This window comes from Echeneis naucrates, chromosome 16 (assembly GCF_900963305.1).
Source record: "Echeneis naucrates chromosome 16, fEcheNa1.1, whole genome shotgun sequence".
Lineage (NCBI taxonomy): Eukaryota > Metazoa > Chordata > Actinopteri > Carangiformes > Echeneidae > Echeneis > Echeneis naucrates.
Window position 1 is genome coordinate 19,881,259 of NC_042526.1, and position 15,893 is coordinate 19,897,151.

The 15,893-nt window shown below is 38.6% G+C and overlaps 1 protein-coding gene across 2 annotated transcripts in view; it reads left to right on the forward strand.

Moving 5' to 3' along the window:
• Window positions 1–15,129, forward strand: part of ptpn9a (protein tyrosine phosphatase non-receptor type 9a) — a 20,786-nt gene extending 5,657 nt beyond the window's left edge. Inside the window, exons 2-13 of one of the 2 annotated variants that reach the window (XM_029522875.1) lie at window positions 1,918–2,061; window positions 4,991–5,080; window positions 6,706–6,830; window positions 7,111–7,216; window positions 8,093–8,203; window positions 8,730–9,046; window positions 10,029–10,122; window positions 10,421–10,490; window positions 11,182–11,260; window positions 11,341–11,491; window positions 12,035–12,242; window positions 12,684–15,129. In XM_029522875.1, coding sequence (XP_029378735.1) covers window positions 1,918–2,061; window positions 4,991–5,080; window positions 6,706–6,830; window positions 7,111–7,216; window positions 8,093–8,203; window positions 8,730–9,046; window positions 10,029–10,122; window positions 10,421–10,490; window positions 11,182–11,260; window positions 11,341–11,491; window positions 12,035–12,242; window positions 12,684–12,874 — 1,686 coding nt within the window. In that variant the 3' untranslated portion in view covers window positions 12,875–15,129. The remainder of the gene's footprint in view (window positions 1–1,917; window positions 2,062–4,990; window positions 5,081–6,705; window positions 6,831–7,110; window positions 7,217–8,092; window positions 8,204–8,729; window positions 9,047–10,028; window positions 10,123–10,420; window positions 10,491–11,181; window positions 11,261–11,340; window positions 11,492–12,034; window positions 12,243–12,683) is intronic. The other variant, XM_029522874.1, reaches the window with a different exon arrangement.
• The last annotated feature ends 764 nt before the right edge of the window (window positions 15,130–15,893 follow it).

The following is a 15,893-nucleotide window of genomic DNA, read 5'->3' on the forward strand; positions in this document are numbered from 1 at the left end:
TCACAACTGGGTCATGAGGCTCCACTTTATGAAGAAAGCCTTGAGACATATTTGAAAGTTTAAAAAACTGTTACATTAGTTAGGTTTTATTTTTGTTTATTTGAAACATGCAGTTCCCAATAGTCTCAAGTGAAGTTCCTTGCTTGAAGTTACTATTGGACTGAAAAGAGACACTAATAAAGATCTTCTTTATTCTGCTGTTGTAATATTGTATTGGTCATGGTAAAACTCATCATTGCAAAAGTTATAGTTCAGCTGTGATGTCTGCAACATTTACCTTTAAATTCATGTCGTGAAAAAATACTCAAATCAATCTACTCTTTAAAGCATTGAAAAGAGTGCAGAATAACAGCCCACACTTTTCCCTCTTCGTCGACTCGGATATGAATCGACCTAAGCCCTGTGAGGTGCCATCATCCTTCATCCCTTGCATGCCAAGGTATTTGAACAGGGCAGAAGCTGCAGGCTCTGCTATCTCTGAAAGCACTAGCTTTTCTGAGAAGAGACAGTGGCATCCTGTCTTTGAGCCTCAGACCTCGTCAGGGATCGTTTTTGTATTCCTAAAGGGACTCCCAGAACTTGACTTCCTGTCTCCCATGCATGCCCGACTGCCGCTGTGCCTGACCAGAGAAGCGGAACCCTGCGTTTAATGTGTAAGCTTTCATTGCCTCCTCTGTCGTCTTTTGACGATTCACTGGGTGCTGACTCGCTAACTCTGCGGGTGCTGAGGGCAGTGGAAGGGGAAGGGGCTGGGGGGTGTCCTGAGGGAGTGAATAAGTGTATAATAAGACCAGAGGGGAGGACAAGCTCCTAAATGACTGAATAGGTTATTTGCAAGATGGCTAGAACACCTTCATGGTAAACACATTTTCCAAATTACAAGTGCAGTGAACCCTTTAACTGGATGTTTTTGGATTTGTGTCAGTCTGCTAAACACACACACAAAAAAAAATACTGAATTTGAAAGCAAACCAACTTTTCTCAATAAATTTCTTATATTTTGAAAAGCCTACATACCTGCCTACCTACCAGCCTGCCAGACTGCAGTTTCCTCTCAATGCAGTTTCTCTTTGTAGCATCTTTCATTTATTTTTTTGTGGTGTTTTGTTTCAGCCTAACTGCATTCTGCACATTTCTCAGAATTAAACCTATGCACGCTACAGGGATAGTGTATATTCGTGGATAAATAAGTAACTGTTTGCTGACGCTGACCTATCCAATCACCAAAAATCATGTTGTAGTGAAGAACTGCTTCTATAACTGATGTGTCTGCACTCAACAAATAGACATGTGACGGCCTTTAATGCCAAGTCTTACGAAAAGTCTGAGCGTCTTACCCTGTCATTATTGCAGCTTCTCATAAACACTACCTCAGCAGGATTCCATCCTCTCCCTCTTTCAGGCTCTTGCACCTACTTCATAAAAACTATGTTAATAGTGATTTGGGGAGGGTTTGCTGTTGTCTTTTTTTTTTTTCCTTAAATGAACAGAATTCACTTACATGCTTTTGTTGATATTTTTTTTCCTCCCCATGCACTGGAATTTTCTTTGTCCATTCATGACTTCCACAAAGTGCCGGATCTTTCCTCAGGATAGCTGTGGTTAACACACGAGGTGAACCAGCAGAACAGAAGAATTCCCTTGGCTGGCTGCATGCACTTTTATTTTGTACGTCCCCGTCTATGTGCAGTCTGCATGCACCCTCACAGGGCTCCCATTGTTCTCTAGACTGCACAACAACAAATTAAATACAACCATAGATGTCTAACCAGGTCATCAAATTGTGTCAAATAATGTGTGAGGTGGAAGATGACACTTCCTCTGAGGATGTATCAAGTTTAAAGCACAAGATTAACTTTCTTCCTGTTTGACCCTTACGATCATGGGAGTTTGTGACCACATCTGTGTCTGTTTCAGGCTACCAGGCAGTTTCTGGAAGAAATCAACAAGTGGACCAGTCAGCATGGGGTGTCACCACTGTCAAGGGAATTGGCTGTCAAGTTCCTCATGGCTCGCAAGTTTGATGTCCTCAGAGCCATCGAGCTATTCCACAGCTACAGGGTGAGGAGAGACAGACAATCATTTGCAGCTGTGTATGTGAACATAACACTAGAGGACATTCAGTTCACATTGTAACCTCTGTATAAACTGTATATTGCAAGTCCACACCCTTTGAAAACAAGAGATACAGGGAGTTTGTTCCTTGTTTTTGATTATGTCATGTTTGACATTAGTATGTAGTATGTTAACTGCATGTACGAACTGCAAATGAGACCTTAGGTTTTTATGTTACTGTTATTGTCTAAAAATAACTTGACCCAAACACAATGCAGTTTTCTTTTTGTCTTTGTTGGCTCAATTCACGGTCATAAGGGGGTGAAGAGCACCCTCAAGGGCATACGCCACAGCTTCTCCTAACAGGGTTGACCAAAGCAAATCTCAAGCTATTACCCGTGGTTGCTCTGGTGAAGTTTCCAGTTTTCAGTGATCTAAATTTAGAAATGTAAGTACCTCATCAGTTTAAACACTTTCTATTTCAACATTATCAAGAATCTACACCCACATTGGAACAATCCCTCCTGTGTACCCAAAAATGTCTTACTTATTTAACAGTATGTCACCCATTATTTCCAGAAAGGAAATTGTCTTATTTGGGCCTGTTGTTTGGACAATTATGACACAATTATAGTAATTAAGTGTGTGACTAATTGTCTGAGCAGTGTATTACCTCTGTGGTTATTTCAGATGGACAGAAATAACTGATGACATTGCTGAAAAAATTAGCAACATTTCAGTGTAGTTATTCTGCTGAATTTGAAAGAGAGCACAGAGCTGCAGGCCGAACCTGAGGTTGAATGGACGAGGTAATATGGAACGTTTTCCCTGCACCCACAGCCACAGTTGCACAAGGCCCTTTTTTACTGAACAAATTTCCTCACAAGCCCAAGCCAAGCAAGAGAATGCTTAAACAGATCCAGCAGAACACACACTAATACATATTCACACAAACTTGCACACTGAATTAAAGACTGGCAGGATATTTCAAGGCCTGCTGTGTTTTCAAATTTTATTCCAAAGTAGGCGTTGTCAGAAAATTAATTGGTTGATATGGCTGAAGTTTAAGGTTAGTGGCCTTAAGGAGGTTTCACATGGAAAGATATAATGGAAACAAATGGTAGACTTGGAAGCTTTCAACAGATGCACAATAAGTCAAATAAAAAAGTTAGATAATTATAGAGTCCCCTTTGAACAAGGCAGTATTTTGACAATCTTTTCTATCCTGAGAGGGCTTTTACAGCTCTGTGTCTCTAATCAACATTGACCATGTTGTCATTTTTTTTCTGCACATTTGCTTTGCTTGTAACCACCTCCCTGAGAGTGAAACAGACCCAAACATACCGCACATTGAAGTACCTATATGTAGAGATCTTGAGAAGCCACCTGACTGTGGCACCACTGAAAACAATATCAGTGGTGTTTCAGGACTCAGTGAAGGCAGAACATCATTGAATGCATTAGAGAAAGCTGCCTGTTCACTTGTCACTGAAATAGCAGCTGGTGACCTCGGTGATATTATTACCATCAAACCGGAAAATGATGATCAAGAGAAAACCCTCAGGGCAGGGCCAGTGGATAGCACTGCACCTCTCTTTTACTTTACCATCTAAAAATGAACATCCATTCATAATATAATTAAGACCTTCTCTTCTGGGCCACATAATAATTACAAAGGAGTTTCATTTATGTCCCTGAATGGTACATACTGCTGTACATTTCATCCAAGCCAAATTTGAACCAACCAAATGGGATTTATCTGCTCAGATCTGGACTGGTTTATCCACTGCAGCGAGTGGAAAGTTCCCAGATGTCTCGCACAGGCTCTAATGACCTAAATAGCTTCAAGACATGACAGGGTCTTAACCACCTACCTTCAAGCAGTCCTTCCAATCACCCAGGTGGGTTCTTATGTCAGCCACGAATAATAAGCACAACACATTCATGAAAGCCTTGAGTGTGACTTAGAGAAGGATTAGACTGTCCCTGCCATGCCACAGTTAAACCAGTTTAATGCTAACATTTTTTATGAATTAACAAATAAGGGCAAATAATGTAAGTAAAGTATGTCGATGATTTGAAGCCAAAAAGGTCAATAGAGGCTGTTTTGATTTTTGTTAATGAACCTGTTCATGGTCATTAATTGAAATAGTTGTTTTCTATATACTATACTATACTATATAACTGATTTCACATTTGCCGGCAAACCCACAGATAGACACTCTGGAGAGTCTCTGCCTCTCTCTGGTCCTTGTTTTGGTTTTACATCCCCAAAATTTCAGATCTAATGCTATCATATTAAATTAGCTCTTATGTATTGTGCTGTTCTAATTCATTTATTCAATGTTTTTTGAAAATCCATGGTCATCAGCAGACAGGCACCAAGGGATTTGGCCTATTAATATCAGTAATTCCAAGACTACCAATATGGCTGCCCTCATTTAGTCACAATGTTTTGTTTTTTGACTGCTCATATCTGTACATGTTATTCTTTCTTTCATATCCTTCTGTCACTACATATAAAATGTGTTTTGTGAAAACTTAATCTTAAAATAACAAGTGATAACTGCATTAACTGTGACATTGATCAGTGGAGGCTGTTCCCATCAAAGTATTACAAGAGTCTGGACTTTCATATAGGTGAGGCTGATCCCAGTTCAGTCCTTACAGTTATGTTATTACGATAAAACAGTAAAGGAAAGTAGTGCCCCCTAACCCTAACCCTAGAGCTGCAAGTTCAAGAGACTCTCACACAACCTTTTTTGGGGGAGGGGGCGAAAAAGGGGAAATGAAACCTTGCGGAGAGAGATCATCCTGGCAGGAAAGCCAGGCATGTAATTCTCTATTGTTCATGGAGAAGAATTTGCCTCAAAGTGAGTGCCGGTTATAGTAACACCAGAGCGTCATTTCACATGCTTTGATTTGTTTTCTTCAGGAAACACGTCTTAAAGAAGGAATTGTCAGACTTCAGCCTCAGGAGGAGCCTCTGCGCTCAGAGCTGCTCAGTGGAAAGTTTACTGTGTTGGTAAGTGTGCCATCTAATAGATGATCCTTTGGCATCCCTTAAATGGAACAGTCCAGTCTTTCGTCATTTAACAGAGCAAGTACTCAGCAGGTGATATTTTATAATTGCCTTATTATAAACAGATCAAATTAAAAGACCGAAACCAGTAGAGATTTAATTCTGCTGACAAGTGTGTATTAAAAGCTTGAGTTATCATGTTCTTATGTGCTGTGCTGCATCATTGCTTTCACATCAGTGAGCCTAACTGTAAAGTTCTGTCATTTTGATGAACTCGGGCCCTTTTTGCCCCTTGACACGATAAGTGCTCAGACTTTTTTTCTCTTTATAGTTGTAATTTTATTTTTTAGTTTTTAAACTTTGTTTGAATATTGACTTCATAAAAAGTGCCTCCGTGCTCAAGGCCCTCGAAGTTGGGCATGTTATCTAGTGCTGATTTTGGGGAAATTAACCCTAATTATCATGCAACAAATTCATTTTGCTCATTGACCAATTCCTTCATAGCGCTCCCTTCACCTTAGTCAACAGAGCACATTGATCCTAATTGCTGCCTCAGGACAGAGTCTGGCGGCTACTGAAGCATACTGCTTTATTTATTTGTTTGTTTAAGACAGTGTGACATTGTTTGTACTAAAGATATGGTGAGTTTTAAAGAGGGTGTCTCATTGTAAATGTCTAGTTAACTTTATTGGTATTAAAACCAGTAAATATGTAAGTAACTGTATTTATGTTACATGTGTAACTTAAATTTCTTTTAGATGATTATGAGAGGTGTAACCTTTTTATTTTTACTTGACCACATGCCCCTGAAAAGTCTGTACAAGGTCATGCTGAGCATGTGCAGTTAATCCAATATTAAGCCAGTTTGTTTTTAGGGGTCTTCCTGCAACACCAAACCTTGAAATATTCCCCAGTAAATGCATTCACTTATTCTTTCATCAGAATAATAATAATAATAGTATAAAAAAATGACTGCTTTTTACTGCCAACGCACAAACTCCTACTCTCCACTGTTTCCTTTCTTCCTTCCTGATTGACGTGCCACAGTGGCATTGATGCTGTACATCCTTTTGTCTGACGTCTGAGTTCTCCAGCCTCAGCAGAGGGTTCATATCCTGTCTGTGGTATTTTTAGCCCCAATGCCCGAGAACACATGCCTATTTGCTTACAAAGGACAGTTCCGGAGTCACAGTAGCTTCATTTAAATCAGGAGCCTCTGCTTCTTATGACCCCAGCAGCCTTCAAACCCATCAGCTTTAATTTGAAAAATATGCTGTGCATCCCTCTAAGACAGAAAAAGAGAGGTGTAAGACCTGTATCATGCAGCATCATTACTGACAAATATAGTTCCTCCTGCTGCTTGATGACAGCCCCCTTTGGCAGTGTGCCAGTAACCACCATATGAACTTAGGCTGCCTTGTTTTCACATACAAAAAAAAGACAGCCACTTGATTCCTACAAAACGATGAACAAAGCCCTTACTGAATAAAAGCACAGCTGTTAGATTAGCCCAGCACCAATATACATTCCGCAGTTCAGTACAAGAAATTTGAGAATTGACAGTGAAATGGTGAATAACTTGTCTCACAAGGTCAACTTCTGCCATAACTTGTATTGTGTGCTTTCAGAGTGTACGCGACCCCTCGGGGGCTTCCATTGCCTTGTACACAGCTAAACTTCACCACCCCAACAAGACAGGCAACCACGTAGTTCTTCAAGCCCTCTTCTATCTCCTGGATCGAGCCGTGGAAAGGTGAGGGTTGTGGTTTGAGGTTTACACAGACAACACCTGAGTATTTGTTTCTATTTGTGACTTTGTGAATATTTGCCCCTTGTTAAAAATCGCAGGAACTCCTGTGTATTCATCTTCTGTTCTTTCTGTTCATCTGGAAACATTTTTTACTCTGCACGTTCCATCTCCTAACTGGTCTGTCTGCTGTGTTGAAAAAATACCTGCATTTTCCTGCATAGGTTGGCTGTTAGCTGTGTAATTTATAACATAAACATAAGCACAGTGTCTGGTTTCGCCACAGCTTTGAGACCCAGAGGAACGGCTTGGTGTTCATTTACGACATGGCTGGATCCAACTACACAAACTTTGAGCTGGACCTGAGCAAGAAGATACTCAATTTGCTCAAGGTTAGAATTACATATTTACATTAAACCTTTACATGTATCTGAAGCATGCTGGGAAACACACAACAGTAGTAATTAGCTGCATTCTTACTTATTGTAAACACTATCACACATACTGAAAAGAATTCAGTTGAATAGAGTGCCTGTTGATGATGATTCACTCCTTTTCAGGACAACGGAAGTGAATAAGTGCTGAATTATATCCTTTTTATCCTGGAAAGGACTAGGGTAGTGTCTTAAAGGGGTTCTGTGTCTGTTTAAAGGGTTAAATGAATGACTCGCCACATGGGATGACAAGCAGAGTTGCTTAATCTATACACCACTACCACGTAATACTCAGAGTGGTGCTTATTTCAGCAGTTACCTGCAGGTCAGCCTACATCTAAATAATTTCTATCTGAAGGCAAAGCAGTATGTCATCTAAATAATAACAAACAAACAAATAAACCTATATTAACATTCAATCAGGGGCAGTGTGGCTGCATAGTGGTTGGCACTGTTGCCTCATAACAAGAAGGTCATGGGTTTGGTCCCCTGGCCTGCGGCCTTTCTGTGCGGAGTTTTCATGTTCTCCCCATGCGTGCAAGGGTTTCCTCCCACCTTGCAAAGACATAATTTTTTGGTTAATTGATGACTCTAAATTGTCCGTACGTCTGAGTGTGAGTGGTTGTTGGTCTCTACTTGTCTCTGTATGTTGGCCCTGTGATGGACTGTCAGCCTGTCCAGGGTGACCCCGCCCTCACCCAATGTGAGCAGGGATTGACTCCAGCATCCTGTGACCCAGAAAAAAGAAGCAGTAGAAGATGAATGAAGGAATGAATGATAATTCAATTACATCTAAATTGGATTTTCTAATAAGATATGCTGTGTGTCCACCAGGGGGCATTCCCTGCAAGGCTGAAGAAGGTGCTGATAGTTGGGGCCCCTGTGTGGTTTCGAGTGCCCTACAATCTGCTCAGCCTGCTCCTTAAAGAGAAACTTAGGGAGAGGGTGAGTGAAGAAGCAACTTGCTTATTTTCTGATCATTTAATTTTCCACATCACCTCCATGTGTAAAATTGCACTTAATGTAAAACGAAGTCACTCATTTTACTTTTTCTACAATTAAATACACCATGTGAGCAGCAATGTCAGTGGCTGTTCTAAGTGATGATTGATTATGGGGTTCTTTCAAACCACTAAGGTCCCGCTACCTCATTCGTCTACAGCATATTAACGGTTGAGCCACTGGAATCGATTGCCCCACCACATTAATGTCTTAGAAGAATTTAATTAATATGGATTCCAGTGTAAGATGGTGGCCCACTGAAAATTTTTGTTTACAATTTATTTTTATTTATTTAGTTTAGTTTATCAGTTAATTTATGAAATTACAAATTGTAAGAGTTATTGATAATGAAAAATAGAAAACAGTTGATTTTAGAGTTGACTGCATGTTTTATCATTCAATTTATCATTCAATTCAATCATCCGATTTCTTCTCTGCCGTCAATCTCTGTTATCTCATCTAACTCCAGGTTCAGATGGTAAAAATGGCAGAGCTGCGCCAGCACCTCCCTCGAGACTGTCTCCCCCAGCACCTCGGTGGCCTGCTGCCTCTGGATTCGTACAGCTGGAACCAGCAGCTACTGGCAGGCCCAAATGGCCAAGTAGACCCCGTGGATGAGCTGGTGGGCATCCCTTTGGAAGACACTTCCATTCACACCCCAGGACCTGAGTCAATGCGCCCACAGGAGCTGCTGACGCACCTTGGCAGGCTCCAGCGCTCAGGCATCCATCAGGAGTATGAGGAACTCCGTAAAGAGCCTCCTCCTGGAACCTTCCAATGTGCACAGTGAGTTTACAACAGCATTCAAATGCTGTCATTACAGAGATGGGATTATAACTCAGAATAGTTACAGACATTGCATACGTGTAATTTTTTAGAAAAAAGTAATTGATTAATCTATATATTTAATGCTCTAGGACACAAATGATTATTTATTCACACTTTTATATATTGATAATATCTCAAACCATCAGAATTATCAAAATGCTGCCCTAGTTCAGGTTGCCTGTGTTCAACAGGTTCACTGACACACAGTAGAAGCAAAGCACTATTATCGAACTATTACTCACGTAATTTCTGGATTATAAAACACTACTTTTTTCACACGCTTTGAACCCTGCAGCTTAAACAACTATGCGGCTAATTTATGGATTTTAGTAATGAGTAATGAGCTTCATGCCGCCAATACATTTAGCATCACAACAAACCAATGAGATTACCGAACAGGTCACAGTGGACCAATGAAACTGTTCAAATTAAATTAAACGTACCCACACTAAATTCTTAGATCAGTCATTAGTGAGTCATCAGTATTTTGTGCTTCATGCATACACCCTTATCATGGAAAACACACAAAGCAATGCATATGATGCAGCTTTCAAGTTAAAGTTGATAGATCTGGTGAGAAGGTGAAAACTTTCTGTGCAACATAATTCCTGCCATATGCCATTTCCTACCATATTTCTGACACATGCAGTTTAAAGCAGTTAAAAAACAAGTGTGGCCTATATATGTACAAAACTGTTTCTCTCTTTAAATTTAGCAGGTGCGTCTTATATTCAGGTGCGTTCTATAGTCTGGAAATTATGGTATTTTATGGTATTTACGGTATTACAGACTTTAAATGAATAAAGTGTAACCCACTGCTATAATACTACAAAAGTTGAATTCTTGAATTAAATAAAAATTACCTACTTTTGGAATCGTGTTCCACAAGTTAAAGGTCGTTTTATTGAAAATATTGTTTTTGCGTGTTAATTGATCACAGAGCAGCCTACAATCAGGAGAGGAATCGCTACGGAGACGTGCTGTGTCTTGACCAAACAAGAGTTTGTTTGAAAGCCAAAAGGAACGAGGTCAGTGCTCCTTAAGATCTTTTACATTACAGATGTCTTTCATAGCATTTATAACATTCATAACTGCTCAGTGGCCAAAATAAATTGTGCTAAATCTAATACCAGAAGGCTTGAAAAGCAGAATACTTGCATCCAAAGAGAAACCATAGCCAAAAAAATTTGGTTTCTGCTGCTTTCAATCCTCCTAAATAATTTTATATTTCTGCTACCACATGTAAAAAACTGAGCTGCACAATTTTATTGAGATCATTTTGCAAATTACTTCTTATTTGAAATGACATAATATGCATCTTTGTTCTTACAGAGATCAGACTACATCAATGCCAGCTTCATGGATGGCTACAAACAGAAAAATGCATACATTGGTACTCAAGGTATCACAACTGTCACATTTTTGAAAAATGTCCTTTAGATAACCCAGAAATATTCAGAGATCACGCTGCAACAAACAAGTTTGTTCCTTGGTAATTCTATTATTATCTGACAATACTTGAATAGTCATTTGTGTTTGCATATGCGTCATCACTTCAGAGATGGAAACTTGATTAAATTTGTCAAAAAGCTGAAACTGCGACCAAATGTAATTAGCAATTATGCTATTTATGACATTTTTGTTAAAAGCTCCAGATATTCTCAGACACACACAATCCTGTTGGTGTTGATTCAACTATGTGATGTCATTTTATCTTAAATATTGTCTTTATTATTGATGTCCTAATAATATCTCTGTGCAAAAAGACAGTATTTAAATTGCTAGGTTTGAATTCATTTAATTTTGATTTAAATGTAAAATCAGATTGGAATCAAGTGTTTTACATTAAGCTATTGATCACCAATTTCCTGATATTTAAAGTCATTTTTGGAACACAACATTGTCATCTGTCATTGTTGGATGATATGGATGATATTATTTTCAATGTGTTGTCCTCAGTTCCTCAGAGAGTGCAAAAGAAAATGCTAGTTTATTTTTGACCGATTGTGATAAAAGCTATGATAGATTAGAGGAAGATTTATACATTCAGGTCATTTCAGTTTACTTTAAATCCTCTGTTGCACTGTGTATAGGGCCACTTGAAAGGACCTACGGGGATTTCTGGAGAATGGTCTGGGAACAAAGCGTGCTTGTTATTGTCATGACAACCAGGTAATAATTTGAGTCATAAACAATTGAATTAGAAACAGTCAAAGTTTTTGCAACAAGCCTGTCCTGTCTCTGTTCTGCAGGACAGACGAGGGCAGTCGGAGGAAATGTGGACAGTACTGGCCCCTGGATGAGGGAGGACAAGAGGTCTATGGCCACATGGCAGTGGTGAACCAAAGAGTGGACCACCACACCCACTACAACCACACAACCCTCGAACTGCACAACACTGAGGTGACAGAAATGTGTTTTTCATCTAGCAAACAATGTGAAATAAATAACATACAAAGCACAGACAAGCTCTTAGCTGGGTAAGATATAGTTGTGCAATGGAAACTCCAGTCAATAAAGTTGCTATAGAGAGAACCATTATCTTCTATTTATCTGATGTCAGATGGAAGTGGAGAAACACGGTCCTGTAATCCAAGTACTTAAAGCCACAAATTGTCAGTTTCACGTTTCTGTCTATGTGGAGATTAAATACATGAGGTGAAATGTGTTACACGGAGAAATTCAGACACATTAGTGGGCAGATTTTTAAACTTTGCTTTAAGTCAGGCTAACTTTCACTTTTCCTCCAGTTTAATGCTCAGCTAAGCTAAATTCATATTTTATGACATCAGATGGGTGTCAATACAAATGTAATTGTTGGTAAGAGCAAAATAATGTACTTGTTAAAATGTCAACATGAACATGAACATTAACATTGAAATTGGTCCATTCTGAAAGACCAGAATGCATTTTTTATGGTGTCAAAATATTTTTAACCTTTTTTAGACATGTGAACAGAGACAAGTGAGTCATTTCCAGTACCTCAGCTGGCCTGATTATGGCGTTCCCACATCAGCTGTGACTCTTATTGACTTCCTGGGAGCTGTGAAGAGACAACAGAGGAAAATGGTGAAGGCTTTGGGGCTAAAGTGGACAGGTCACCCACTGGGACCCCCAATGGTTGTCCACTGCAGTGCAGGGATTGGGAGAACAGGTGAGAATTTATTTTTTTATTTATTTATTTTTTTTTTTTTTTCATTTAGTCTTTAGCTGTGTAATAACTTTTAATTTGATAAAGATTCTGTTGTACTGAATATGTTGTCCACCCTATTTATATTAATGAAGATAGATAAATAGCTGAAATACCTCCGTGCAAGACAATTCACTTCACCTTCATCCTCTAAAATGATAATTAAGCCGGATAAACGCCAACAAAAACACAACATGTGAACCTTCAAGAAGGTGGGGATTCATTTCAGGTCTGTTTCAGTGGGTTGTTTTGATATTTTTTTTTTCCCCTTGGATAACAAGTTGTAAAATTATATTTTAATATGGATAACAAAATGTTTTGACTGATGCCCCACACTTTTGCCCCATCCTAAATAATCACCTTTTAAAATGTGACAGTGCTAAAACAACGTCCTCTGTTTGGCAGGTACCTTCTGTGCCCTGGACATTTGTCTTTCCCAGCTTCAGGACGTAGGCTCTCTAAACGTGTGCCAGACAGTGCGACGCATGAGAACGCAGAGAGCCTTTAGCATTCAAACCCCGGACCAGTACTACTTCTGCTACAACGCCATTTTGGAGCATGCCCAAAGACAGGGCCTGCTCCCAGCCAATCAGTGAGCTTCGGCCCTGACTTCCTGAACTAATCCACGAGCCCTGAGGTTTTCTGACATCGATCTGTTAACCCCAAGCCGTGTTCTGTGACCAATTAGTGAGTCCAAGAAAATAACCTTCTCACAGTGGCTGTCATTTGAAATAAGGCCATTCTTCATTGGCAGACCAAGAAAAGACAGCGACAATAAAAAGGCTTGAGTGTTGACATTATGAATATTGTGTGATAACATTCTGGCTGCCAGCAATGTGACATTTTGTTTTTGCTGAACATATCTTAGAGAACATGAACAGTGATGTGCAGCTTTGTAGTCAGGGAGATTGGGTGAAATGACGGAGGTAATGCTCACTAACCTTAAGTTTATTTATTTGCCACTTCAAATGCATTTGGGACTTTTTTTAGAGTGATAAAATAAAATAAATCAGTGTGTATGAATTTTTTTTTTTATCTTATTTCAGTCAAGTTCTCTGCAAAGGCTTAAATTAACGCTGCCACATTATGCATACAACTGCTGTAGTAAAGGGTTAGGGTTAACCAAATTAATGCCCTATGTTTTAATTTAATTCCCCTATATTTTTTGGTCAGATACATGAATTCTATATTAAATGTAATCATTATTTAACGGCTGGAATGAGACTTCAGTTATTAATGTAATGTTTTCTTAACAAATTGTTTTTGAGTTTCAAGTGTTGAGCCAGACAAAACTTTCTAGTTAAGAATTCAATTTAATTTTGCGGTGAAATGATCTTTCAATTTGGCACATCATTCTATTTCCAAACAAGGGGCTGATTCACCACTTTGACATAACAATAACAGGGTAGTTTCTGCACCTCATGTGTCCAGTAAATGTTGCGTTCACCATGGTGAATTTTTAGCATATGGTTGCGTAGATGGTACGAGCTAGTTCTGCATCGTCTCAGGAGCTTGGGCACACAGAGGTGAGACTGCCCAACTTCTCCGCAAAAACAATTTAATCAAAAGGGCTTTGGCCAAGGAGCTTTTGTATATTTTTTGAGCCTCCACGATACATTCATTCTCCTCCGCCTCAGTCACTTAGTGGCAGTAAGGAGGTGAAGAGCAAATCCAAAATCATCAGGCTATGATCTCCCAAATGGCTGTTACATCACGTATCATTAAACTGCTGTCCACATTAATTCCTCTTTAGTTCATTTTGTTTTGTTTTGCTTTGTCTTTCCAGTGTAGCCACTGAAACCCAAATACCTTCCATCTCACCTAAACATGGAGATTTCCTGACTTCCAGTACGGTGTCTGTGGCCTTTGTCACCTTTCCTCACTAGCAGTGCCATCATGCTTTAGTGACAGTGGGAATGTATTACCCACGAATGCACACACTTGTTAAGAGCAGTCCACATTATGGTGATTAAGCCATTGAAGTGTACAGCTGTTCAAGTCATCAGTTATGACCTCATGAGTAGTGCAATACTTTTTTCTTTTTTTTTTTGACACAAATCATGTCTTAGCACTTTTAAATAAATATTCCCACTGTGTTTGGAGATTAATCGTTAAAGTGAGAGGATGGGATGGCAAATAAAACTTAATAGTAATTCTGTAGACATGATGCTGGGATAACTTGATAATTGTTGTTAAATTTAGTGATGCATAGTTATAAAGCATGTAGTGACATTCTGGACTTACTGTAAATGTCTGCAGAGCTTTATTGGGACATATTGGGAGAGTTTTACAGGGAAACCACAAAATAATGATAGAACAACTGAATGAGTGAGCACAAATATTTGCCTACACCCTATAAAGTCCTTCTCGGGCACCTGAGAGTCAGAAATTATGTCTGAAGTATATTTTCATTATTGTGTCACTTCACGTTCTACAGACTGTGGTTGTAATCAGTGCTTTCATATGGTCCCAGTGTCTTGCCATTATTATAGAGTATATGTACAAATACTGAGTGTCTGTGTGTCATATGATGCATTATTTTGTCGCTGGGTTAAAAAAAAATATTCTTTACTACAGAATTCATATTGAATTTGCTTGTAGTGAAGCATTTTTTAAGTCTGCCATCCTCATGCACTCTGATTTTAGAATTATTTTTCCTTTCAATGATGGACACAAAATGTGCCCTATTTTATTTTTCTATTGTATTCAACAGCTGTTTTCATACAATTACCCAGCATTTTACAGTTATCCACATTAATTTTATATTTGTTCAGTTATAACCTATTACTTTATCATTCATATGACTATTGAATCAAGCTATACTGTATTAAATGCAAACCATGTCAATGTGTGTTTGTGATGGCTGTGTGATTTATTTTTTTTTTTTTTTTATTAATTTATTTATTTATTTGCCATAGATGGTGACCATCTTTTTCCCTTCAAACGGGTTATTTATGGAATTTTTAGTTTCATATTTTGGTACAATATACTATTATGGCTTTAAACCAAACAAAGCCATGATAATTTGAATTAATTTAACTAAAGTTTAAAATAATGGCACTGAATCAGATGACTGACCCAGCAATTGGCTTTTATGTTGATATGTAGCTTTTAAAGTTGTTGTAAAGGACCATTTTATATTGCTATTGGGTCAATGTGAAGATTTACTCTCTGACCTGCTGACACAGAGAATGATGAAGCAGCTCTGCAGCGCTGCTCAGCATCTTTCAGCCTTTTTTTTTCTTTTTCTTTTTCTTTTTTTTTTTTCATTTTGCATCCTACAACTTTGCTGTTTTGGTTCAGCATTCTGAGTCTCATTTCAAGTTGGAGAAGGCTGCTGATGTTGACCCCCACAAAAAAAAAAATGAAATGAATGAATGAATGAAATGAAAAAATGAACATACGAGCTGGAAAGTCTCAAAATTAGGTGGTGAATACAAATGAATAGGTCAATTAACATGTGTTAATGTTTAAAAGAATAAACAAGTGTCTAATGTTATGAACAATCACAGATTTGATTGATCAGATGTAATCAGAATCCATGAGCTACTGATATCATGCTCTCTGCTCATCAAACATGAAACTTTGGAGTTAAATTGAGCAGTATAACCAACA